The sequence below is a fragment of the Pristiophorus japonicus genome, chromosome 9 (assembly GCF_044704955.1).
Source record: "Pristiophorus japonicus isolate sPriJap1 chromosome 9, sPriJap1.hap1, whole genome shotgun sequence".
NCBI lineage: Eukaryota > Metazoa > Chordata > Chondrichthyes > Pristiophoridae > Pristiophorus > Pristiophorus japonicus.
In genome coordinates this window covers 107916988-107944182 of record NC_091985.1, presented here as the reverse complement: position 1 = coordinate 107944182, position 27195 = coordinate 107916988, and the positions used below count along the sequence as shown (strand labels likewise).

At 45.4% G+C, this 27195-nt stretch overlaps 1 protein-coding gene across 1 annotated transcript in view; it reads left to right on the top strand.

Moving 5' to 3' along the window:
* Positions 1-27195, top strand: part of LOC139272656 (2',5'-phosphodiesterase 12-like) — a 54003-nt gene that overhangs the window by 15078 nt on the left and 11730 nt on the right. The window contains exons 2-3 of the mRNA XM_070888733.1: positions 7122-7789; positions 13644-13826. Of these exons, the coding sequence (XP_070744834.1) occupies positions 7178-7789; positions 13644-13826 (795 nt within the window). The 5' untranslated portion in view covers positions 7122-7177. The remainder of the gene's footprint in view (positions 1-7121; positions 7790-13643; positions 13827-27195) is intronic.

The following is a 27195-nucleotide window of genomic DNA, read 5'->3' as shown; positions in this document are numbered from 1 at the left end:
TCTCCTTTCTTCCCCCCCCCTCCTCCTTTCTTCCCCCCCCCTCCTCCTTTCTTCCCCCCCTCCTCCTTCCTTTCTCCCCCCCCCTCCTCCTTTCTTCCCCCCCCCTCCTCCTTTCTTCCCCCCCCCCTCCTCCTTTCTTCCCCCCCCCTCCTTTCTTCCCCCCCCCTCCTCCTTTCTTCCCCCCCCCTCCTCCTTTCTTCCCCCCCCCTCCTCCTTTCTTCCCCCCCCCTCCTCCTTTCTTCCCCCCCCCGCCACTCCCTTTCTTCCCCCCCCTCCTCCTTTCTTCCCCCCCCCTCCTCCTTTCTTCCCCCCCCCCTCCTCCTTTCTTCCCCCCCCCCCTCCTCCTTTCTTCCCCCCCCTCCTCCTTTTCCCCCCCCCTCCTCCTTTCTTCCCCCCCCCTCCTCCTTTCTTCCCCCCCCTCCTCCTTTCTTCCCCCCCCTCCTCCTTTCTTCCCCCCCCTCCTCCTTTCTTCCCCCCCCCTCCTCCTTTCTTCCCCCCCCCTCCTCCTTTCTTCCCCCCCCCTCCTCCTTTCTTCCCCCCCCTCCTCCTTTCTTCCCCCCCTCCTCCTTTCTTCCCCCCCCCTCCTCCTTTCTTCCCCCCTCCTCCTTTCTTCCCCCCCTCCTCCTTTCTTCCCCCCCTCCTCCTTTCTTCCCCCCCTCCTCCTTTCTTCCCCCCCCCCTCCTCCTTTCTTCCCCCCCCCCTCCTCCTTTCTTCCCCCCCCTCCTCCTTTCTTCCCCCCCCCTCCTCTCTTCCCCCCCCCCCTCCTCCTTTCTTCCCCCCCCTCCTCCTTTCTTCCCCCCCCCCTCCTCCTTTCTTCCCCCCCCTCCTCCTTCTTCCCCCCCCTCCTCCTTTTCTTCCCCCCCCCTCCTCCTTTCTTCCCCCCCCTCCTTTCTACCCCCCCCCTCCTCCTTTCTACCCCCCCCCTCCTCCTTTCTACCCCCCCCCTCCTCCTTTCTACCCCCCCCTCCTCCTTTCTACCCCCTCCTTTCTACCCCCCCCCTCCCCCTCCCCCCTCCTTTCTACCCCCCCTCCCCCCTCCTTTCTACCCCCCCCCCCCTCCTTTCTACCCCCCCCCCCTCCTTTCTACCCCCCCCTCCCCCTCCCCCTCCCCCCTCCTTTCTACCCCCTCCCCCCTCCTTTCTATCCCCCCTCCCCCCTCCTTTCTACCCCCCCTTCCCCTTCTTTCTACCCCCCCTTCCCCTTCTTTCTACCCCCCCTCCCCCCTCCTTTCTACCCCCCCCTCCCCCCTCCTTTCTACCCCCCCCTCCCCCCTCCTTTCTACCCCCCCTCCCCCTCCTTTCTACCCCCCCTCCCCCCTCCTTTCTACCCCCCCTCCCCCCTCCTTTCTACCCCCCCTCCCCCCTCCTTTCTACCCCCTCCTTTCTACCCCCCCTCCCCCCCCTCCCCCCTCCTTTCTACCCCCCCTCCCCCCTCCTTTCTACCCCCCCTCCGCCGGACTGCGCGTTAAATCTGAAGTATCCGCGTTCGTGGCGGATTGTTGTCAGCTTTCACTTATTTACCGATTTAACCCCTCTCCCACCCGTTGCAGGGGCGAGTGTTAAAATACCCCATCCCCAGAAGTGGCAATCCTTCGTTTCATTTTGTGATTCTTAAAAGTAAAGATAATTTCATTCGTCGAACTGAAATTATTATTTGTCTGCAGCGCCCAATGAGAGAATCTGTAACTGACCTATTCAGTCCCATTCACCTACTCCCCGCCCTGAGATTACTTAAATAAGAGTAATAATTCTCATACACCTTCTCTGGGCTGTGGTTTGTAAACGAATTAAGCAGAAGATTAAGAAACCCAAGGAGGTTTCACACAACACAAAATGCAGCAATTCCTCTGGCCAAAGTGCGCATGCGGATGCGGCTGACCTGGGCTCGGTGATGCCGATAATGGAAAGGTGAATCTTGCAGTGGGTTTCAAACCAAATCATTAATGGATGAATGGGGGAACTTTGCAGTGTTTACTTGTGGGAAAGGCCAGTCCTTTAAGGGACTGATGAGTTGTATTCTTACCCAGTTCAGTGCGGGTTCCGGGCTGCAACTACACTGCCGTACTGTCTCCAGCATCTCCTTGGCAGCATCTGTTCTAATTTAACCAGCAACAGCTGCCATTTGCAGGTAATATCGTAAAGTTGTCGAAGGATTCTCGGAACGATATTGGGTAAGTGTACTGACCAGTGCTGAATCATGTCGGGCAGGAAGCTGATTGCAGCTGGGGGAGGAACACGGTGCAACATTGGCCTCAGAGCTGAGGGTAGCAACTTTAGAAGGATCTGGGGCGCAGTGTGCTCTCTTGAATATTTTCTATTTTGTGATAAAATGGCGCTTTCTGGTTAATGCTATAAACACTTGATTGAATTACAAACCAAATAATGACTTCAACCAGACCATCACTTCCCACAACTTATTTTGATATTTCAAATAAAAGTGTCGATATTTGATGTCTCGAAGATAAGAGGAGACTAATTGATGTCATGTTTCTGACTGCTCTATTTTTTATTGGGGTGGAGGAGCGGTGAGCGATCGGAGCCCAGGAGAGGCGAGGGCCCAGGGGCAGCACGGGTCAACCACACTGCGATCTATGGATAGTAGGAGCATGCGTGTGCTCTAGGTCTTGCCACTGGATCAAGACCTAGCTCTGTCAAGCCCGTGTGGTGGCTGGTGTGCAACGGCCACCCCACGTTAAAAGAATCCATGCACAGACATCTTCCACCCTTCAGTCTGTAGTTTGGGACCTCGAATGTCAGGTCCCTCATTGAAACACCTGTGAACTCATCCCTTTTTGGTGTGGAAGAGGGTCCCCCTCTATACGAGGGACTGCCTAATACTATACTACTACACTTCAACAAAACTACCTGAACAGTCACTTCCTCCTTACAGAGGCACTCTGCCCATCTATCTCTGCCCAGTTCTTTACTGGATCAATGTTTGTAACATTAGGAGTGGAGGAAACACTCAAGTGGATCATCCAGGAAGAATCAAACAACTTGCATTTATATAGTGCCTTTCACAACCTCAGGATATTGCAAAACATTTCATCGGCAATGAAATCCAATTTTTCAATTATAATCACTGTTGTAATGTAGAGAAATGTGGCACAAATTTGCAGACAGCAATGTCCCACAAACAGCAATGAAATAAATGATCAGGTAATTATTCATTTCGGTTGAATGATAAATGTTGGCTAAGATACCAAAAATATTCCTCTGCTCTTCGAATAGCACCATGGGATCTTTTACATCCATTGACTTCAATAGAAATGAAAATTGGTTATTGCCCATTTTACACTATCGCCCAAAGTCAAAATCACTCCCATGATCTTTTGATTCAGAGGAATGGGTGCTACCACTGAACCAAGGATAACATCTAAAAAGGTTCAAAGGCTATGCGTGGTAGTCAGTATGATTTTATAAACAGTAAATTTTGGTCATAAATTTAGTGGAATTCTTTCAGAATGTAATTGTATTCATGGATGAAGAATTACCACAGGATATCATTTCATTGAATTGTCAGATGGTATTTGATTAAGTTCTGCTTCTGAAACGTTGAAAGGAGTCTAATGCACAATTAATTAATGACAGCTTGGCTAACTGGACCGAAAACTAGTATAATCACCAAAAGCAGAAGGTGACAATAAATGGACAAGCTCTTCCTGGGAGCAGAACTGAGCGGATTTCTGTCAGGGTCTGCACTGGGACCCCTGGCTGTTTATGCTGGTATCAGCTGTGGCTCAGTTGGTAGCAATCTCACCTCTGACTGACTAAGAATGATTGTCCATTGAAATCCCACTCCAGAGGTTTGAGCACAGTATCTATCTAGACAAACACTCCAGTGCAATACTGAGAGTGCTGCACTGTCCAAGATGCCATCTTTGGATGAGATGTTAAACCGAGGCCCTGTATCCGTATGCCCTCTCTGATGGAAATAAAAGATCCCATGGCACCATTTCGAAGAAGAGCAAGGAGTTCTCCCCGGTGCCCTGAACAATATTTATCCCACAATACCAACATCACTAAAACAGATTACTTGGTCATTATCACATTGCTGTTTGTGGGAGCTTGCTGTGCGCACATTGGCTGCCACATTTCCAACGTTACAACAGCAGCTACACTTCTAAAGTACTTTGTTGGTTGTAAAGAGCTTTGGGAAGTTCTGAGGTCATGAATGGTGCTATATGAATGCAAATCCTTTATTTATTGTTGCCGTCCACTTTTCATTACATCTCTGTAAATGCAATGTTCTGTCTTGAAGCTCTGTTTTTGGTGGATGGGGTAGGAATTCTCGGCAAAAGCCCATACTCCATTATTTGGAGCAGTGCCAAATTGCTCCACCATGCTGTACTACTGCATTCGCTGATAGCTTTAGTTTTTCCCTTTTGTATATTTCAGTGTGAATCTATGAGCGTACATCAATTTAAAGGGCTAAAATTTCCTTTCATTTTCGGTGGATTCTTAGTGATTTTCTCGGCGGTACAGCTGTTTTTCTGCCTGGCGAAAGTTTCCCCTTTTGTTTTTCAATGGTATCGCCCAAATCTGGAAACGCCCGCCGGGGCCAAACTGCCGAGCAAATCGCCAGGGCGTAAGTTTTGTCTCAACCGAAGCCCGTCCAGATCGCCAAGGGAACTGCCCTGTGAAAGCTGTGTAAACAGGGCGGTAGGTGAGTACTCTGCAAAGAAAGGCAAGTTCTTTACTTTAAAAATTTTTTAAATGGCGATTAGATGTAAGTGTCTTGGGAATGTTTCTTAACTTTTTTTTAGTAACTTTTTTTAAGTTTTCCCCTCCCTCCCCAGGCCCAACTTCAGCCTCGGACTAACTTTAAAAAAAAAAACGCCTGTTTTACTTGGGTTCCCCCTAACCGCCAAGAATAATGGTGCAAGTGGAAATTTTCGCCAGCGTTACTTACCAAACGCTAGCGGTTTTTCTGGGCAGGCAATAGGGTGTTGAAGGGCTCTCTGGAAAACCTAGCTAAAAATGTGTAAATATTACTCATGCTTAGATCAGCTGTGTTAAACTGAGCACGATTGTTTTACAAGCTTTTACCTGCCAGACTAACTGGATTGTTGGCAGCATTTCTTTTTAGACTTTGGAATCAAAATCACAATTTCTAAGTTTGCAGCTGACACCAAATTGGGGGGGATAGTCAATACTGAGCAGGACTGCAACAAATTACAGAAACTACAGATAAACTTGGAGAATGGGCAAATAATTGGCAAATGGAGTTCAACACCGAGATAAATGTGAGGTATTACATTTTGGTAGGAAGAATAGGGAGGTCACTTATTACTTGGCAGGTGCAAGTCTAGGTGGGGTAGAGGAACATAAGAACATAAGAAATAGGAGCAGGAGTAGGCCATTTGGTCCCTCGAGCCTGCTCCGCCATTTAATAAGATCATGGCTAAGGTGATCATGGACTCAGCTCCACTTCCCTGCCCACTCACCATAACCCTTTATTCCCTTATCGCTCAAAACAAAGGGATCTCTGAGTACAAATACACAAATCAATAAAAGTTGCGACACAGGTTTGCAAGGCCATAAAAAAGCAAACCAAGCACTAGGGTTTATTTCTAGAGAGATAGAATTGAAAAGTAGGGAAGTTATGCTAAACCTGTATTGAACCTTGGTTAGACCACACAGAGTACTGCATACAGTTCTGGTCGCCATATTATAAAAAGGATATAGAGGCACTGGAGAGAAGATTTACAAAGATGATACCAGAAATGTGAGGGTATACATATCGGGAAAAGGATGAACAGGCTGGGTCTCTTTTTTTTTCTCTTGAAAAAAGAAGGCCGAGGCGTGACCTAATAGAGGTCTTTTAAAATTACCGAGAGAATGTTTCCACTTGTGGGGAAGAGCATAACTAGAGGCCATCAATGCAAGATTGTAACCAAGAAATCCAATAGGGAATTCAGATGAAACTTCTTTACCCAAAGAGTGGTGAGAATGTGGAACACGCTACCACAGAAACGAATAGTATAGATGCATTTAAGGGGAGGCTAGACAAGCATATGAGGGAGAAGGGAAAGGAGAGTTATGCAGATAGATTTAGATGAGGAAAGACGGTGGGAGGCTCAAGTGGAGCATAAACGCTGGCATGGACTAGTTGGGCTGAATGGCTTGTTTCTGTACTGTATATCATATGTAATAAACAACATGCATTCTGGATACATTATAGGATCTCTGTCCTGAAGCAGATATACACAGATGATTATATTGGGAGAAAAATTCCCCCCTCACCCAAAAAAAATCTAGAGATTCTTTGTCTCCTAAATAATTCTGTCGAATGTTTGAAAATAATTTCCAGTGCTAGGAAAGTCGCCTGATTTTATAATAGCATTAACAACAGTATATTTACCTTGTGGGGGAATATAATTGAAAATGTTAGTGAAAAATTAAGTGAACATTTTTGACCCTTTTCGCATGTAGAGCTTGTAGGAGAGCAAAGATAGTTGTCGTCATCACACCGTGGAAGGTGGAGAAGAGAGATTTTAATGAGCATCAAACTAAACTGCTGGAATTTTCTCAACCAAAATTACTCACATTTTTGACTTGCAGAAGCTTAGTACAATGCAGAGCTCTGTTGCTATATTGCTCTCTCCAAATTCCATTCCTTACTCTTTTCAAATTGCAGGCTGACTTGCACACCTAACAGATTTAGTAAGTTAGTTTAAAGAAGCCTTAAATGAACAGACTGCACCAAGAAACATTTTAAAGTAGTAACTGATTTTTATTGAAAACTTTGAGGACAATTAAGAAGCCATGATGGACATTCCTATCTTTGCTCCTACCTGTGAGCATTTTTATAGAATCATAGGTTAATGTTGTGCCACAATTTAATTTCCATATTAACCAAAGAACCATTCAAATGACTCATTTGCAGTTGTCACTGTGATTGTGCTAGCTTCCCCCTTAGCAAATATATAATACTTTTTAAATAAACTGCAATATCAGAATTTCAGACTGGAAGCATTACAAAATATGTGTTAATATGTTTGTTACCTCTGCATAATAAGAAGTAATGTTAATTGTACTGTTAACAAATTAGGAAAATATTGATGGTAATTTAGGCTGAAATGATAAGTTTCTCAATAGTATGTTGTCTTTTTATTTTAGGAAATATATTATATCCTGTTTATTTCAAAATTGAATGGCACAAAGGTCATATAATAATGGAAACTCAAAATAATGACCAAAAACACATACATGTCCAGCGAGAACGTGTTTTCTCCCCAGGAATGGAAGAAAGGGCACTTGATGACGACCTAGTTTTTTCTATTGTTTCCTATAACATATTGGCGGACTGCCATATTCTTCCTGGTTATTATTCTTATATTTCAGCAGACCAGAAGCTTATGGTCACACGTCATGGACAGCTTATGGTTGAGCTAAAGACATTGAATGGTGATGTTGTTTGCCTGCAAGAAGTGGGACCCGAGTATTATAGGAGCCTTCTTTTGCCTGCCATGGAAGAGTTGGGTTACCAGGGAGTCTATTTCCAAAAAGCACTTGGCACTGATGAAGGAGAAACCACTTTCTTTAAGCAGGAACGATTTTCATTAGCTGAGCAGAAAGGAGTGATACTTAATGATTTATTTGAAGAAGTAATTGAACAAAGTGAGTGGAATGAAGAAGATAAATGTACGATACGGGATTATTTTAAGAGGGACCATGTTCTGCTTATTACCAAGATGAAGTGTTCAAGGACAGAAAATACTGTTACAGTTGGAAACCTTCATACCTTCTGGGGAAATTGGAAGAATATCGATGTTACCACTCTTCAGGTGTGTTTTTTTTTTAAACTTTTATTTACAGATTGTTTTTTGAAACTTTACATTTAGAAAAAATAGTAACCGAAACAAAGCAAGAGGATATAGGAGAAAACAAAACAAACGCTAATATATTAAGATACTGCTTTTGTACACACTTCCTGTCTACAACTCCTTAATTCTTGTCACACTTTGTGCCAACTTTTTCCATTTAACAATTTCTGTATCGGCTTTTATAATGGGACCTGCCTATGCAAACTTGTCACGGTATATTTACATCCTCCTGCCAGTGGTAGTGCTGCGCTGCCTGAGGTTTGTATCTCTCAGCTCCTCTGCCTATACTGCAGGAAAACTCCTATGCACCAAACAATTCAACTTCTCTGCTTGTCTATTTGCTGTAAGTTTTATTATTTCATATAAATAATATCAAATTCAAAAATATAAAGGAAAGAATGTGTGACTTTAAAATAGGGACTGTATTATATCTGATTGCCTCAACTGCCCTGAACCTTGCTTTATCTGAAGATTACACTCACTCTTTGCACATGAAAGTCAAGATCAACATTATATAATGAACAAATAGTTAAAAATAGCACATTACATAAAGCAAATTAAAACAGGGTAAAAGTAGATTAGGTTACATTAATATTAAATGACCTGTTGTAAGCGAAGATGATCCTCCAGAACAAGGTACTAGGCAAGCTGCCCTCGGGTAACACCACCCAAAGAGCAGCATAATGAGGACAAGTAAAAGGAGCAATTTGCTCATCATGCAGCATCTTATTAAATAACGGTGGCAAAGTATTTAACTGTAAGAATTAAGAACCAAGGACCAAACTGATCCAGGGAATGAAACCAAAAGGTTATTTACCAACAGAAATAATCAACTATATCAGATGTTCACTTAATATACAGTTTGAATACAATTTAGAGAAATGTTTTATCAATATTATCTCTGCTAGGCCATGGTGGTAGCCAATCAAACAGAGCTTCTTACATTTGTAATGAAACATGATTTTGATTTTAAACTTGCGCTCTTGAGTCATATATGCAAAAGACACATCTTGATGGTTGTAAACCTGTGCTTCATTCATGACAGTCAAGGCCTTGATATGTTAGAAGTCATAGTGGGACAAAGTATCATTACCTCCTTTTTAAAAAAAAAATGTGAATACTTTGCATAACTGCTTTCCAGATAACTTCTCAAATCTTGCCTGCCTGAAAGACTTCATGTTGGACTCCTCACCATGATTGTATATGTGGGAGGGGCCTCCCCAAGAACGTTCCCTACTAGTCTTGATGCCACCACAGAATGAAAAATTCGGGTGCCTAGTGTTGCTTGTTTGTTAATTCCTTATCCTTTAAACAGATTCATACAACTAGAGGCAGTAATATGTTTGCTAATTAACTTCATTTATTACCGACAAAAAATTAATCTTAAACACCCTAACAAACCATACGGAATAGCGCATGTTAGCCTTGCGTCCAAAACTCAGTGCGTAGATTTAATGAGAAATCGTGAAAATTACTTGTTCACACACCAGGGTCTTGAATGCAGTTTTTTTTCCTTCTTTCTAACATTGTAAAACATGGCATCTGTCTTATACCCTTTTAATTTATGGTTCTCTTCCAGCGCAGCTGGATTTTAGGGGTGGGCGGGTGCTGTGAGCGGGCACGATCGGTGGCGTGGGTTGAGTGGGAAAGTGTTTTTTATTCCCCCGGTGGGTCAGGCACTCCGCTGTAAACCCACTGCCACATGATGGAATGTTGGCCTTTATTGCAAGGGGGATGGAGTATAAAAGCGGAGAAGTCCTGCTACAACTGTACAGGGTATTGGTGAGGCCACACCTAGAGTACTGCGAACAGTTTTGGTCGCCGTATTTAAGGAAGGATATACTTGCATTGGAGGCTGTTCAGAGAAGGTTCACAAAGTTGATTCGAGAGATGAAAGGGCTGACTTATGAAGATAGGTTGGGCCTATACACATTGGAGTTCCGAAGAACGGGAGGTGATCTTATCGAAACATATAAGATAAAGAGGGGGCTCGACAAGGTGGATGCAGAGAGGATATTTCCACTCATAGGGGAAACTAAAACTAGGAGACATAGTCTCAAAATAAGGGTCCACCCATTTAAGCGATGAGAAGGAATTTATTCTGAGGATTGTAAATATATGGAATTCCCTGCCCCAGAGAGCTATGGAGGCTGCGTCATTGAATATATTTAAGGTGGAGATAGACAGATTTTTGAGCGACAAGGCAGTAAAGGATTCTGGGGAGCAGGCAGGGAAGTGGAGCTGAGTCCATGATCAGATCAGCCATGATTTTATTGAATGGCAGAGCAAGCTCGAGGGACTAGGTGGCCTACTCCTGTTCCTAATAAGTTCTTATGATGTCAGGTCTGTCATCGCTGAGCAGACCTGACACGCAGCAGCAGTGGACTCCATTCAAGTCATTTGACCTTATTTAGAGATGATTAAGAAAACATTTGAGCATGCCTTTTGATTTTACGTGCTCGCCCACACTGTCCTCTCTCCTTGGGGATCATGTCTGTTATGTTGAGGCATGAATTCAATGGCCATTGAATCAGCTGTTGAGTTGACCGCTTCAAATGTCAAGTAAAAGCTACCACCTTGGAGATATCTTCCCTCTGCCACAAACTCTTCCTCACTGCATTTCCACAACAGATTTACCATGCTGCAAGTCTTTACACTGGTCTGACCTTATTACCTCTATTACCATTGACATATCGCTTCTATCATCTCTACTTCACCTGCCATCTATCCCATCAGCATAGGTGCCCTTTTGCTCTCTGATCTTGGTCCTCACAACCCCACCATGATCAGCCCCAACACCAGCATCACCAGGCACACCATCAGTACCCACAACAACACTAACCACCTCCGCAATCAACTGATGCTGCACAGGACACTGGACATCAGCATCCGATCATATTGCTGCCCGGGAGGTCAGGGAAGGCCTCGCCATGGCTAGATTTACTTCACTTGGTGCTGTACACCCTGGCTGCCACATGATGTGCCAGGTTGGCACCACCCCACACCAACACCTTCAATACCCAAGCCATTCTTTTCACATATGACCATTGCGGGGGTACTGTTGTGTCTCTCCATTCACTGCAACTCACTAAGCCAGTTCCAAAGGTGCACACAAATCTAAGCAAGAATACAAAGTGTTGAAAATAAAGGTTTCAATGTTTGACACTACATTAACAGAAACTTTACATGAACATTGCATAAAACATCCAAGTGGCTACCCTTGTATGTTGTTAGTTGCTATGATTGGACTAGGATAAGTGTGGGGGTGGCTAGTGAGATTGGGCTGTGATAATGTAGATGGGGAAAGCGAGGGATGAGTGGAGGTGCAAGGTAAGTTGGTGTGAATAAGGATGTGCAGGAGTAGGGTAGGGAAGGTGGAGTGATGGGGATGTGGTGAGTGGCACAGCAGGATGAGGTTGAATGTGGCTTTGTACTAACCTTTTGTGATCTACTGAGATCATTGAAACGTTTGTGGCACTGCACCCAGATCCTCCTTACCACACCCCTGCTTGTGCCCTCCTGTGCAATGTGCAACCAGGCTGCATTGGTGTCCTGGGGAGGTCTCATCCGCCCATTGGAAGGGAAGAGAACTTCCGAGTGCTATGACTCCCTCCGTAACCATATGGAAGGAGAACTTGGGTGCTGCCTTGCATCTCTGTGCAGTGCTCGTCAGTGTTTGCAGCACCTCAATGCTGTAGAACACTGACAGCACAAATGTTAAAATGAAGTTGGTCATGGTCCCTTTTTAAGGAGACCGGCTGATAACAGGTCATCAAATCACGTCACCAGACCCGATTCCTCTAATTGGCCGGCAAATGCGCTGGGTGGGCTTAACAAGCCCAATCAACGTAAATTCATTTCAGAGGCAGGGTTGGAAACAGCAGCGGGGTCGGTACCCGCCACTGATGTGCCAGCCATGGATCTACCGAGGTCAACAAAATTGCGGCCCTCGTGTTTTACAACGATCCATTTGTTTTAAATAGTTTACCAAACGGAGACTAGAGGCTTTATGCCCTCTTGAGACCATTTTGTTAATTATTTACTGGCCCCTTAAACCATCCTAAACCATCCTCTGACGTATGTACTCATGGCACCTCTGCTGTGATGATGTTTCTGTGTTTCAACCTGTGTTTCAAAATATTTTCTTAAAAGCCTTTCTCAAAACTGCTGATGAGAACGTGACAGAGAAAAGATAGGCTTTTTCCAGAACATGATTTAAATAAAATCCATATTATAGTTTTGTGTCTTTTTTTAAAAAAACCCAAAAGCAATGAATAATCGTATTGATATTCTTACACTGCTGACTCTCAACCTTGTTGATAGTGTTACTAATTTACACTGTCACCCAGGAATAATCATTTGAAATACTATCAGGAACATTCTATCTAATACTGTATTTACTTGAATTGACCCATTTTCACTGCAGTGATTTTTTTCTGTTACTTAATTAGTCCTTCGTGAATTTTATTTTTTCTTCAAATCTTTTGAAAAATTGTCATTTTCATCAATTTTTTTTTTCCTGTGCCTCATGCCAAGTTCCTGCAGTTGTTTGAGCAGCTAAGTGATCCAAAGTAACAGACAGTCATCCCATGGCTGATTATGGTTCCCATCTCTCTTTCTCCTTCCCTTCCCCCTCCCCAGTGGGGAAACATCTTGCTACTTCTCGCTGCCTCCCTCAAACTGACTTGCTTAAAATTGGTGTGATGTCTGATCAGCAATTTCATAATCATAGAATCATACAGCACAGAAAGAGACCATCGTGCCTGTGCCGGCTCTTTGAAAGAGCTAGCCAATTAGTCCCATTCTCCTGTTCTTTCCAACCATACCCCTGTAAATGTTTCCCAAAGAAAGTTCCTCATGCCCTCATCTGTAATATAGTTTTTAATATGTGCTGCATGGTGCCATTCAATTACGTTTCTGATCAAATATTTCTAAAGGACATGTTTTATTACAGCAGATTTTATCATGCAGGATCATGATACAATAAATGGAAAAACTATACACTACATATTTCATAGGTTATTCTGCTGAGATAAACCTGTGTTGCGACAATTGATCGTGCCCTCTTTTAAACTAAATGTTAAATAGAAGCCAGCGTCCTGAACACAGTAACTTACCTGTTGTTATTGCAACCATCTTTTTACATATTTGCGCAATTCTAGCTGCATTTTAGCTGTTCATCAAAACAGTGCTACTGTATACTTCTGCAACAGCATGCTTTGTCAGCAATGTACTGGTAATATAAGTAGTTTGCAAACAAGATTAATGGCGAGGTTCAGTTTCCAATTGATTTCTGGCTAATGGCATCCATGGCAAGTAAAATTGCATTGTGTCTTGGGATGCCAGAATCTCATCTACTTAATTCAGTCCAATAATTCAAAACGGCTTTATCATGTGAGGGTTGAATATTATACAGAAAGCTGTTTTCATATCCACTTAATGTTTAATTTTTGTTAATGTGAAGTTTACTGATTAACCTCCCCAGTGTGACATTTTAATTCTCAATTATTTTCAGTGTGATTTCTACGAAAGTGAGGTTTACAATCCACATTGGAAAAAAAACTCTCTCCCAATTCACTAACAACTGCATTTTCAATTGGATTTGTCTGCTTGGTACTTGTTTCTGGTGTACAAAGGATCGCTGTTTCATCCAAGTTATGTTCAATGACTGTTCTATGATAATCAACAAAGAAACTATTTCTTTGAGTTTTTAGTCTCTTGTCATGTACCAACCAAAATGTGACCTCTGATTGTATTCTAACTTAACAATATACTTCATTCATGCTCAGTGAGTCTGATTATGCTTTATTTTCAGATAGCTTTGGCTGCCCAGGAGTTAAACAACTTCAGTAGTGATACCCAGGCTCATATCCTCTGTGGTGATTTCAACATGACGCCTAAAATGCCGGGATATCAACTGATGCAGGAGGGCTGTCTTCCACCCAAAGCCAGGGTGAAGTTGCTGCAAGCGCCACAGCTCAAGTTGTCCGGTGGAGATGTGTGTATTGCTGATTTACATTGCACCTTCATAAATGGGTATTGTGCTCGCTGAGCTACATTGGCTCCCGGTTAAGCACTGCCTCGATTTCAAAATTCTCATCCTTGTTTTTAAATCCCTCCATGGCCTCATCCCTCCCTATTTCTGTAATCTCCTTCAGCTACACAACTCCCGGAATATGTGCGCCCTCTTGAGCATCCCTGATTATAATCGCTCAATCGCTGTGCCTTCTGTTGCCTAGGCCTTAAGCTCTGGAATTCCCTGCCTAAACCTCTCTACCTATCTTTCCTCCTTTTTAAGATGCTCCTTAAAACCTACCTCTTTGACGAAGCTTTTGGTCACCTGCCCTAATTTCTCCTCGTGGCTTGGTGTCTAATTTTTTGTCTCCTAATACTCCTGTAAAGTACCTTGGGACATTTTACTATGTTAAAGGCACTATATAAATACAATGTTGTTGTTGTTTTGTAGGCATATCAGCCTGAATTTATTTCAAAACAACAACAATAAACTAAAAATTGCAACATTCTTTTATATATTATCCAGTTCTTAGCGATAATGAAAAGTAGTTTGCCAACAACTGTTCTCAACCAGAATCTTAAATATAAATTCCTGGGATTGCTTGACTTGATAGTTTTTAGTTCAGCTATATTCTTCTGGACTAGTACCATTTTAAGAATTGAAGAATTCTGTTTTCTGGCAGGTACAATGTAATTTTATTCTACTTGGATAACTGATTATTTACAGAATGGTATTGCCTGCAGGCTTGGGCGGGAGAGTCTGAAACACAGACTGTCTGATTTCGGTTAATGGCAAGTTCATGTTTTATCACTCTTTGGGCCCAAGTTTCCACACGATAAAAAACGGGTGCCCCTCTGAGCTGGGCGCCCGTTTTTCGCGCCTAAAACGGCGCCTAAAAAAATCCGCGCGATTCTCGAGCGCCTTGCAGCTCCATGTCTGCCTGGCGCGGCGCCCAGGGGGGCGGAGCCTACACTCGCACCGATTTTGTAAGTGGGTGCCATTTAAATTAGTTTTTTTCCTGCCGGCAACCCTGTGCGTGCGCATTGGAGCGTTCGCGCACGCGCAGTGTGAAGGAAACATTGGCACGCGGCCATTTTTGTAGTTCTTTGTAGCTGTTTAATTTTTGAACATTTTTTAATAAAAGCACATTGCCATCAGCACATCAGCACTGAGGCTCAACTTCTGAGGCTTCCTGCAGCCTTCTCACTATCTCCTTCCTGCCCGCCGTCGGGAACAGCTTCCTCCCCCCCCCCCCCAGCTGCGTTCGGTCGATCTGTCCCGCCCGCTCGCCGAAAGGAACGGCTTTCTCCCCCCCCCCCCCCCCCCCCCCGCTGCATTCGGTCAATCGGGCCCGCCCGCCCGCCGAAAGGAACGGCTTTCTCCTCCCCCCCCCCCCCCCCCCGCCGTCTGGAACGAACGAACGAAATTGTGAGGCTTGCTGAAGTACTTTCACACAGGTAGGAAGATGGTTTATTTAATCTTTTCTTTGCTTATAAATGTTTATTCAGGTTGGATTTATTTGTATAATATTTGTAGAAGTATAAATAAGGATTTATTATAGAAATTAATGACTTCCCTTTCCCCCCCTCCCCCCCCCACCTCGTTCTGGACGCCTAATTTTCAGTTCTACAAAAATCGTCACTTGCTCCATTCTAAGTTAGTTTGGAGTACGTTTTCACTGTGGAAACTTTGAAATCAGGCGTCAGTGGCCGGACACGCCCCCTTTTGAAGAAAAAATTCTGTTCCAAAGTAGAACTGTTCTACCTGACTAGAACTGCAGAAAAAAAAATGTGGAGAATTGCGATTTCTAAGATAGTCCGTTCTCCACCAGTTGCTCCTAAAAAAATCAGGCGCAAATCATGTGGAAACTTGGGCCCATTATATCTGCATTGGATAACGAGGGGGCTGTAATTCAAATATAAGGGGCTTGATTTTACCAATCTCAGCGGGTCTGTGGCAGGCGACGTCAGTGGTGGGTCATGGCCTCGCTGCTGGCTTCAGCCTACTCTAGAATGGTTTTTCACTGATTAGTGCATTTGCCAGCCAATCGAAAGAAGCGTGTGTAATGACGTCATTTCATGACGCCTCATCAGCCAGTTTTTTTTAAAGGGACCATAACCAACTTCATTTTGACATTGTGCTGTCAATGTTCCACACCATTGAGGTGCTGCAAACACTGACGAGCGCTGCACAAAGGTGCAGGGCTGCACCCAGGCTATCCTATAGTCACAACACGCAGGGAGGTTCTCTTCCCTTCCAATGGATGGACTAGACCTCCCCAGGAGACCAATGTAGCCTGGTTGCACATTGCACAGGAGGACCAGACTGCAGTGGTGCAAACCTTTCCAATGATTTCAGTGGATCACTCTCAGCCTTAGCCTGCTGCGCCACTCATCACATCTCCATCACTCTGCCTTCCCTACCCTACTCCTGCACATCCTTACTGACATCAACTTACCTTGCACCTCTACCCATCCCTCTCTATCGACATTATCACTTCCCCATCTCACTAGCCACCCCTCACACTCGCCACCCCTCACACTCACCTTCATCCTAGTCCAATCATACCAATTAACAGCACAAAGGTAGGCACTTGTGTGTTTTACCAATGTTCATGTGAAGTTTCTGTTAATGTGCTGTCAAACATTGAAACCTTTATTTTCAAGACTTTGCTTTCTTGGACAGATTTGTGTGCACCTTTTGGAAGGGGCTTAGTGAACATAAGAACATAAGAATTAGGAACATTCAACAAGATCATGGCTGATCTGGCCATGGACTCAGCTCCACTTACCCGCCTGCTCCCCATAACCCTTAATTCCCCTTAAATCAATGAGTTGCATTGAATGGTGAGACATAACGGCCCCAGCCCACCCCACCCCCCGCAATGGTGATGAGTATGAAAGGAATGGCTTGGGCATTGTAGGGATGCTTTGTGGTGGTGGTGGTGTGGTGCCAACCTGGCGCATCATGTGGCAGCCAAGGTGCACAGCATCAAGTGAATTAAATCTGGCCATGATGAAGCCATCCCTGGCATCCCACAGGCAGCAATGTGGCCGGTGCTGATGCCCTGTGTCCTGTGCAGCATCAGGTGATTGCGGAGAAGGATGGTATTCTTATTGGTGCTGCTGGTGTGCCTGGTGATGCTGATGTTGGAGATGATCGTGGTAGCATTCTGAAGACCAAGGTGAGAAAGTTTCAAGGGCACCAATGCTGATGGAATAGATGGCAGATGGAGTGGCGATGACCGAAGCAATCTGTCAATGGTGGCAGAGATAATGAGGTCAGCCTGGATGGAAACTTGTGTAAAGACATGCAGCATTTTGAATCTCCAGTGGAAATGTAGCTTGGAGAAGCTAGTGCCTCGGGGAATATTTCTCAATCAGCTGGGAGCTTTGACTTAATATTTGAAGCTGGCAACTCATCAACTGATTCAATGGCCAGTGACCTCCCGCCTCAGCTTCACTGACTAGGTCCAGACATAGCGAGAAACCAGTGGGTGACCTGTCAAATTCAAAAAGCTGGGGAAAAAGCATTAATTGTCTGCAAACAAGCCACTAATGATTTCAATTGTCTCTCCTGCTGTGTTTCAGGTCTGCTCAGTGCTGGCAGACCCGACATTTGGGAAAGGCTCATGGCGACGGGTTGACCGCTGAGTCCTGACCCGCTGTCAAAAAAAACCCTTTCCCATCCAACCCCCCCTACCGATCGCGCCCGCTGACACCCCCCCCCCAGAAAATGAGTTTGTTATTTTAACGACAAGGGAAGGACCACAAGTCCTATTTTAACATGGTGTGTTTAATTGTCAGCAAAGTTTCCAGACAGTTTTCTGCTACATTCACTGGAACTGAGTCCACAGTAGAATCCAATTGATATGAGGTGCCATGCACCTGTCTCACAGCATTCTCAGTTTAAAATAAACAGACCAACCGTGTGAGGCCTTGGCAATTTTAACTTGCAGATCTCATCTGCATGCTCCCAGTCAATTATCCGTTCAAAATGGGCGGGCAGCAGCAGCAGTTGGCTGGCGAGCAGGAGCAAGTTCAGGTGGCAGGAGAATGCTGACCGAGACCAAAGGAATGGTCACCAGCACTCTGGTATGTTTCAGGAAGGTCTCGTGTCTGGGAAAAGTGGGTGCGGGAGGAGCGCAGGGGAGACAAACTGTCCTTGTGGGCCCAACGGGGAATCCTGGTCCTCCTGGCTCAACAAGGAAAGTTAATAAAAACTGTCTCTAGGTTCTCATCCCGCTGACTTCATCTAAGGTCCAATTACATCATCAGGCCCCAACTGCATTTTTAACTGGTTGGCTGAGAGTAGGCAAACATATGTAATAAGTTTTTAAAAAAAACAAAGGGGGGATCTCCACTAACCCTAAATAAACTGTCAGAGAGGGAGTGAAAGGGTGGCATTTTTTAGTGTATACAAAACTCCTTTCTACCCAATATATCAAAACGAGAGGAAACACCGCTAGACTGAGTAATGGGAAATAAACCGGAGCAGATAAGAGAAATAAGTGTAGGAGAACATCTAGGGAGTAATGATCACAATATAATAAACTTCAAGATAATCATATATTCATACATCACAGAAGAAGGCCTTTCGGCTTATCTAACCTGTGCCAGCTCTATACAAGAGCTATCCAATTAGTCCCACTCACCTGCTCTTTCCCCATACCCCTGCAAATTGTTAGTCCAACCCCATCTGGAGTGCTGCATTCAGTTTTGGGCACGGCAGCCCCAGGAAGGGTTGACCATGGAGTGGGTGCAGTGCACATTCACCAGAATGGTACCGAGGCTTTATAGGTTTAAATTGAGAACTAGGTTGCATAAACTTAGTTTGTATTCCCTTGAATATAGCAGATTAAGAAGTGATCTGATTTAGGTGTTCAAAAGCATTTGAAATGGAGAAACGATTTCTTCTGGTGGCAGAATCAAGAGCAAGGGCCATAATCTTAAAATTAGAGCTAGGTCATTCAGGACCAACATCAAAGTATTTTTTCACATAAATGGCAATAGAAATCTGGAACTCTCTACCCAACAGGCTGTAGCTGGTAGCACAATTGGAGCTTTCAAGACTGAGATATAGATTTCTATTGGGTAAGGGCATCAAGGGCTATGGAGCAACGGTGGGTAAGTGGAGTTACATAGAAACATAGAAAATGGGTGCAGGAGTAGGCCATTCGGCCCTTCTAGCCTGCACCGCCATTCAATGAGTTCATGGCTGAACATTCAACTTCAGTACCCCATTCCTGCTTTCTCGCCATACCCCTTGATCCCCCTAGTAGTAAGGACCTCATCTAACTCCTTTTTGAATATATTTAGTGAATTGGCCTCAACAACTTTCTGTGGTAGAGAATTCCACAGGTTCACCACTCTCTGGGTGAAGAAGTTCCTCCGCATCTCGGTCCTAAATGGCTTACCCCTTATCCTTAGACTGTGACCTCTGGTTCTGGACTTCCCCAACATTGGGAACATTCTTCCTGCATCTAACCTGTCTAACCCCGTCAGAATTTTAAATGTTTCTATGAGGTCCCCTCTCATTCTTCTGAACTCCAGTGAATACAAGCCCAGTTGATCCAGTCTTTCTTGATAGGTCAGTCCCGCCATCCCGGGAATCAGTCTGGTGAACCTTCGCTGCACTCCCTCAATAGCAAGAATGTCCTTCCTCAGGTTAGGAGACCAAAACTGTACACAATACTCCAGGTGTGGCCTCACCAATGCCCTGTACAACTGTAGCAACACCTCCCTGCCCCTGTACTCAAATCCCCTTGCTATGAAGACCAACATGCCATTTGCTTTCTTAACCACCTGCTGCACCTGCATGCCAACCTTCAATGACTGATGTACCATGACACCCAGGTCTCTTTGCACCTCCCCTTTTCCTAATCTGTCACCATTCAGATAATAGTCTGTCTCTCTGTTTTTACCATCAAAGTGGATAACCTCACATTTATCCACATTATACTTCATACCTCACATTTATCCACATTATACTTCATTGCAAATCAGCCATGATCTAATTGAATGGTAGAGCCGGGGCTGAATGGCCTGCTCCTATGGTTCCAGGTGGATTGTAACCTGCAGATACGCTAGGGAGGAGATAGCTGAGGCACTGCTATCCATATATAAAAATGCAATAGAAAAAGGAATAGTGACATAGGACTGATGAGGACATAGGAGCTAATGTTATTCCTTTGTTCAAGAAGGGAGATGAAACTATTCTGGGGAGCGTTTAATCAGTTAGCTTAATGTCTTTGGTAGGAAAGATATTGGATTATTTGCTAAAAGATGCAATAACAAAACATCTAGGGAATACAATAAAAATAGTATGAATTTCTAAAAGCAAGACCTGTTTAATTAATCCTAATTAATTATTTGAAAAATATCCAAAAGAGTAGACAAGAGCAATGCAGTGAATGTGATATAGATGGACTTTCAGAAGGCCTTCAGTAATGTGGCATATAAGAGGCTCATGACACAGATGTGAAGTCAGGGGCAAAGTAGCAGAATAGATTGAACAATGGCTGCAAAACAGAAAACGGGGTAGGAGTTAGGGAAGCTCCTTGGACTAGCAGAAAGTGGGAAATGGTGTCCTGCAGGGATCTGGGCTGAGACCACTTTTGTTCACCATATACATAAATGTTGCTGGTATTTCTCCAGTGATTTGAGGTGTCTACTGTACATGGTCCATGTCTGAGCCATACAGGGCCCTGTAGACCATGAGCTAGGTAGCAGTTTTGAGGGCCTGGTCTTCAAGCACTCTTTTCCTCAGACGGCCGAAGGCTGCACTGGCACACTGGAGGCAGTGTTGAATGTCGCCGTCAATATCTGCTCTTGATAAGAGGCTCCCAAGGTATGGGAAATGGCCAACATTGTCCAGGGCTGCGCCGTAGATATTGAGGACTTGATGATCCTACAAATCCCCTGGGAGGACATGCACCAACATTAGCGTCCTCGACCAGGCCAACATTCCTAGCATTGAAGCACTGACCACACTTGATCAGCTCTGCTGAGTAGGCCACATCGTTCGCATGCCAGACAAGAGACTCCCAAAGCAAGAGCTCTATTTGGAACTCCTTCACGGCAAATGAGTCAAAGGTGGGCAGAGGAAACGTTACAGGGACACCCTCAAAGCCTCCCTGAAAAAGTGCAACATCCCCACTGACACTTGGGAATCCCTGGCCAAAGATAGCCCTAAGTGGAGGAAGTGCATTTGGGAGGGCGCTGTGCACCTCGAGTCTCATCGCCGAGAGCATGCAGAAATCAAGCGCAGGCAGTGGAAAGAGCTTGTGGCAAATCTGTCCCACCCTCCCTTACCCTCAATGACTATCTCTCCCACCTGTGACCAGGACTGTGGTTCTCATATTGGACTGTTCAGCCACCTAAGAACTCATGTTAAGAGTGGAAGCAAGTCTTCCTCGATTCCAAGGGACTGCCTATGATTGACATAACTGTCTGGACTCAGAAATTGGAGCTATAGGCTGGATTTTTGGCTTTTTGTGTTTTCGCCTGTTTCCGGTGCAATTCATGATGGAGCGAAAAATTTAGCGCCGGGTTAACGGCGCCAGAACGAGGAACTTTCGCCAAATGAAAGTTCACAAGGAGCATTAGCATTAACTCCGGCGTTGCACCACTGACTTTGTGCGCCGGAGCCAAAAGTTCCAGTGCTGAAAAAAATCAACCGTTCTGCGCATGTGCAATTTTTTTTTTCTTCCTGCGCGTCTGGTCTGGTCTTCTGTCACAAACGCTAATGCAGACGCATGTGCAGTACAACCAGGGCTGAATCTGCCATTTCACATTTGGATTTTGATCATGGAAAACAATGATTCCAGACAGCGTGTCAAATGATTCAGCCACGAGGCTAATGAAGTTCTACTGGGGGCTGTGGAAAGAAGATGGCAGGAGTTACATCTTCAGGGTGGTTTTAGACCACTGCCGTCACTATTTAAAAGGATTTGAAGGGAGATAGCAGAAGGAAGTCTCTGCCTCGGACACTGGTCACGACTGGCACACATTGCCAACAGAAGGTTAATGATCTGACAAGGGCTGTCGGAGTGAGTACCATTTTCATTCATGCACTCCCTTATTAAGTCAAGGATAAATCTGACACACTATTTGTTCTCATGCTGTTGGTGCCTCTCGGCATTCTGTGGGTAGCCTCCTAAAATGCATAGGTAGGCTTAGTTCGGTACCCTATTTGCCATGAATGATCTTTACACATTATTAAGATTACTTTTGAGATCTTATAAGATGGCTCCCCACTTCGATGTCCTCCTGATGAACCACGTGCAACTTCCAAGGCCATTTAAACAGAAGACTATATTACATTCAGACAGCATGGTATAAGTGCTTTTGGTGGCTATCTGTGCCACGAGCAGATGGACCCTCTGGTAACCATTCCCATTTTCATCTTTGCAGGCCAAGACATCTCATAATCGATGCCTGCGGGCGCGGACAGGCACCGGTCCGCCTCAGACCCTGCCACTCATGGACATCAAGAGTAGCAGGCCTAATCGGCGTCACTGGTTGGGCAGCTGCCACTGGGGGTGCTGACCCTCGCTCAGATACTGAGGGTAACTCCTGCACACCACTGGGCTGGGTTGGGGTAATGTGATGCAGTGTTTCTGAACTAGATATAATGGAGTAACGGCGGTCCTTCAAATGAGCCTGTGCTATACGAACTTCCTCATGTCACCCTGCCCCCTCCACTGCTGCTAACCACTCGTCTGTTGCTTTCTACTTCCAGATGGCCAGTCACAGGCTCAGCATCCTTCAAGGGACCACTCCACATCAGGCCATCGTCTGGAGGAGGATACGAATGAGCCGACTTCGGCGCAGCATCATTCGACCCCTGCTCCACCAGCAGCACTCAGTCCTCGGAGGATGATGAGACATTCTCGGGGTTCGAGGAATCCGAGGCTCCTGGGACCAGTGGCGTGCAGCAACGCAGTGCTGGGGTTGAATCCCGCAGGCCATCTCTCCAGAGGGTGAGTCGGCAAAGTCGGACTGCCGACAGACAGGTAGACGTGGAACTGGACATGGTGGGAATGTCCAGGGAGAGCATCCAGATCAGCCATCAGCTCCTTGATGTCTTGGGTAGGATTCCTGTGTGCATTGACAGTCTGAAGGGACCATCATGGAGTTAGGGTCGCAGATTCAGTGCGAGCCGTGATACCAGCGAGGTCATCAATGCCCACACGAGGCTGGTGGCCTACAGCAGTGACACTGGAGTCCCAGAGAGCATGGCGTGACCGCTAGCAGAATATGGCGCATCACAGGCACAAGGCCTGCTTCAGCTTGCGCAGGTGATGCAGTCCATGCCTGCCTCCATACTCTTTGCGTTCCTCACCATCACATGGGGAAGTGACGGTTCCGAAGCAAGCCAACAAGGTGCTCCGGTTGCTAGGGACTAGCCCCGTCGATGACTGAGTGGCTCCAGGTATATGGGAGGTGGTGTCATTCCTCCGGATGTCAGCATTCCATCTTCCCCACTCAGTCGCCAACCAAACATCCCCAGCGACGGTTGTCACCCAAAGCACCTGTGATTGGTGCGCTGATGAAGAGACCAGCCAGTCAGAAGTCGGGCCTTCCATGCCACGAGCAGGTCCAGTGCATCCCCAGATGCTGTCTTTTCCCCAACCCCCCCGCCCCCGCCCCCAACAAAGCAGCACTCTGGCAGCATTACTGCACGCCATCTTGATGCCACTTTGATTAGGAGCAGCAGATAAGGGAGGGTGATGAAGGGAAAGGGAGCAAAAAATAGTGGGGCAGGAATTTATGTTGCTGGATTATGTTGTTTATGCTGGATGCATCGTATGTTTTATGTTACAGTATCATTGTTACAGCATCACACTGGATTATGTTATTGATGCTGGATGATGTTCCAATAATGTTGTTGAATTATCACACTGCTGGGTGCTGCTCATTTTATTTAAGTTTCACAATAAAGGTTACAAAGTTTACAATGTTCAATAAATTGTTTCTTTACCATAACCATTTCTGTGTAGTGTCTCATTTGCAGAATAAGAGGGGAAAAAGTCAACAAGGTGGGATAGACTGGCCAGGCAATGCTCAAACGTGCCATTCATTCTTCAAGCAAAGCGTTCAATTATGACCTGCCGACATAAGGCTTTTGCAGCGGCGAAATCTCCACGATGCCTCCCCTGTGATTGTCGTGGTGGTGGTGGCATAGGTTCCTCACCAGGCTCCTCTTCCTCCTCTTGCCCCCCCCTCCCTTTTTCCTGAGGTGGTCCTGCAATCCCCATTGCCGAATCCTGTCCCCCTCATGATGGCTAAGTTGTGTAGCATGCAGCACACCACAATGAACTCAGAGACCTGCTGAGAGAGGAGTATTGTAGGCAGTCTCCAGAGTGATCCAGGTATCAGAAGTGCTGCTTGAGCACTCCAATTGTCTGTTCGACGATGTTGCGTGTGGCTGTATGACTCATTATAGCGGTGCTCTGCTTCTGTCTGAGGGTTCCGGAGGGGGGTCATGAGCCAGGTGACGAGGCCGTAACCTTTGTCCCCGAGCATCCAGCTCTGGTTGATGCTGGAACATGCATGAGACACTGCTCTCACGCAAGACAAAAGCATCATGGATGCTCCCTGGATATTGGACATTGACTGCCATGATGTGCTGAGTATGGTCGCAGATGATCTGTACATTCAGGGAGTGGAAACCTTATCCGTTTCGGAAATCCTCTGGATTCTCTAAAGATGCTCGCAGGGCGATGTACGTAAAGTCAACGGCACCCTGAACCTTGGGGAAACCAGAAAATCATCCAAAACCTACAGCCCTCTCATTTTGGGTCTCCCTGGTCATTGGGAAGTTTATGAAGTCCATCATGCGTGCGTACAGTGCAATAGTCACCTGGCGAATGCTGCAATGTGTAGCATGCTGCGAGATGGGGCATATGTTCTCTGCTGATGCCTGAAAGAAGTCGGAGGCATAGAAGGCAAGTGCCACAGTCACCTTCACCTCGATGGGCAGTACAGTCCTGTTTCTGCTAGTAGGCTGTCAGTCTGCCTGTAGGAGCTGGCATATCTCTGTCAGCACTTCTTTTCGGAAGCGCAGTCTTCTAACCCACTGTACCTCCAAGAGCTGAAGATATGAGCGCTGTTCCCTGTAAACTGGTGGGGGGGGGGGGGTCAGGCCTCCTCTCCATACGCCTGCGACCTCTTCGATTATGTTGCAAATGATCAACAATAAGCAACCTTCCAGCTTGAAGCCGTATGAATATAGCAGCCAGGATGAATGGAACCCGACCTAGCATGGCCTCCATCTTTTTAAATGTCCTTTTAAAACAAACTAGAAACTCGCATAAACTTCACATCAAAAGTATGCAGTAACGCAGCGTTCTTCTCCCAATCTGTGACTTTCTCCTTCAATTTCAACATGGCGCCGTTAGCATCCGGTGCGTCCTGGGTCCGTCTGTTTTTTTTTCTGGGTGGATGCTCGCAAGTTCTGCCTGGAGCACTAGCGTAGCGATGCACGGCGATTGACATCATCCCAAAACAGTGGTGGGGCGGTAAGTTTTAGCGCCGCAGCAAAACCATTGGCGAGAGTTCCGCCCAGACGCAAAATCTTGTGCGCCTCGTTTCACGCCAAAAAAATCATTTTAGCGTCCCGCCGAGGCGCTAAATGGGTCGCAAATCAGCCGAAAATCCAACCCGTGATGTTGAAATTTGCAGATGATACCAAATTGGAGGGTATGGCTAATAATGTGGAGGACTGCACTAAAATACAGGAAGACATAAATAGGCTTTCAGAGTAGATACATAAATGGCAATTGTAATTCAATATAGCAAAGTGTGAGGTGGTCATTTTATTAGGAGGAATAAGGAGACCACTTATTCCTTGGAAGGTAAACTAAACACGTTAGCAGAGTTCTGGGAATACAGATGCATAAATCGTTAATCGTAACAATGCAAGTTGCTAAGACCATAGAGGGTGCAAACTGGAGCCTGGGGGGGTTTCTAGAGGAATTGAATACAAAAGCAGGAAGATAATAAATCAATATAAAATCTTAGTTAGGCCACACTTGGAGTACTGTGTGCAATTCTGGGGTAGAGATTGATATTTGTTGCGTCCATTTTATACCCCAAAAACTGACACTTGCATATAATGTAGCAGTGGGACAATCTGCACCCAATCTGCGCAGGCAATGATCTCACTGCCAATTTCATGGAGCCTATTTTTAAGGTGTAAATTAGGAGCAAGGTCCCTTGAATAAGTAAATAAGTGGCCTAACGCTTGTCAAAGGACCCCTTTGACAAATTGGTCACCTCCTATCATAGAAGTTTACGGCACAAATGGAGGCCATTCTGCTCATGTCTGTGCCAGCCGAAAAAGAGCTATTCAGCCTAATCCCACTTTAGAGTTCTTTATCGTAGCCTTGTAGATTACAGCACTTCCAAGTGGATAATTGCATATCCAAGTACTTTTTAAATATGATGAGGGTTTCTGCCTCTACCATTCTTTCAGGCAGTGAGTTCCGACCCCCATCATGCTCTGGGTGTAAAAAATTCTCAACTCCCCTCTAATCCTTCTATCAATTACTTTAAATCTATGCCCCCTGGTTATTGACCGCTTTACTAAGGGAAATAGGTGCTTCCTAGCCATGCTATTTATCTAGGCCCCTCATAATTTTACACACCTCAACTAAATATCCCCTCAGTCTTTTTTCCAAAGAAAACAACCCTGGCCTATCCAATCTTGCTTCAAAGCTAAAATTCTCCAGTCCTGGAAGCAACCTTGTAAATCTCCTCTCTACCTTCTTTAGTGCAATCACATCTTCCTTGTAATGTCGTGACCAGATCTGCACGCAGTACTCTAGCTGTGGCCTAACTAGTGTTTTATACAGTTCAAGCATAACCTCCCTGCTCTTACCTTTATTAGCCGAGGCATGGAATACAAGTATCCCATATGCCTTCTTAACCACCTTATCTACCTGTCCTGCGACCTTCAGGGATCTGTGGACATGCACTCCAAGGTCCCTCTGGTAGGATCCTGAGAAATGTAGAGAAACAATCAACTCAATTTTGATAGCTACAATAATTGTTGGAACTGCTAATTAGTTCATAACCGCTCCTAGACCACTATCTCCTGTCGTCATGCCTCCTTTCATTTCTCCCCTGTCGGGTACTCTGACCTTCCAAATCCCTACCCCAATCCTTTTTTCATCTTCGATCTTCTGACTCTCTGACCACTGTCCCAGGCTTGACTCTGTCTTAGTTAATCCTACAGCTTCCCTCTGTGCCTCTCTTTGCATCCTTCGAAGGCTCCATCGAGGCACTCATCGCTGCCTCCTTACAGCAGCAACCCCAACTGTCCCACCCTACACTCTCGCCGACCT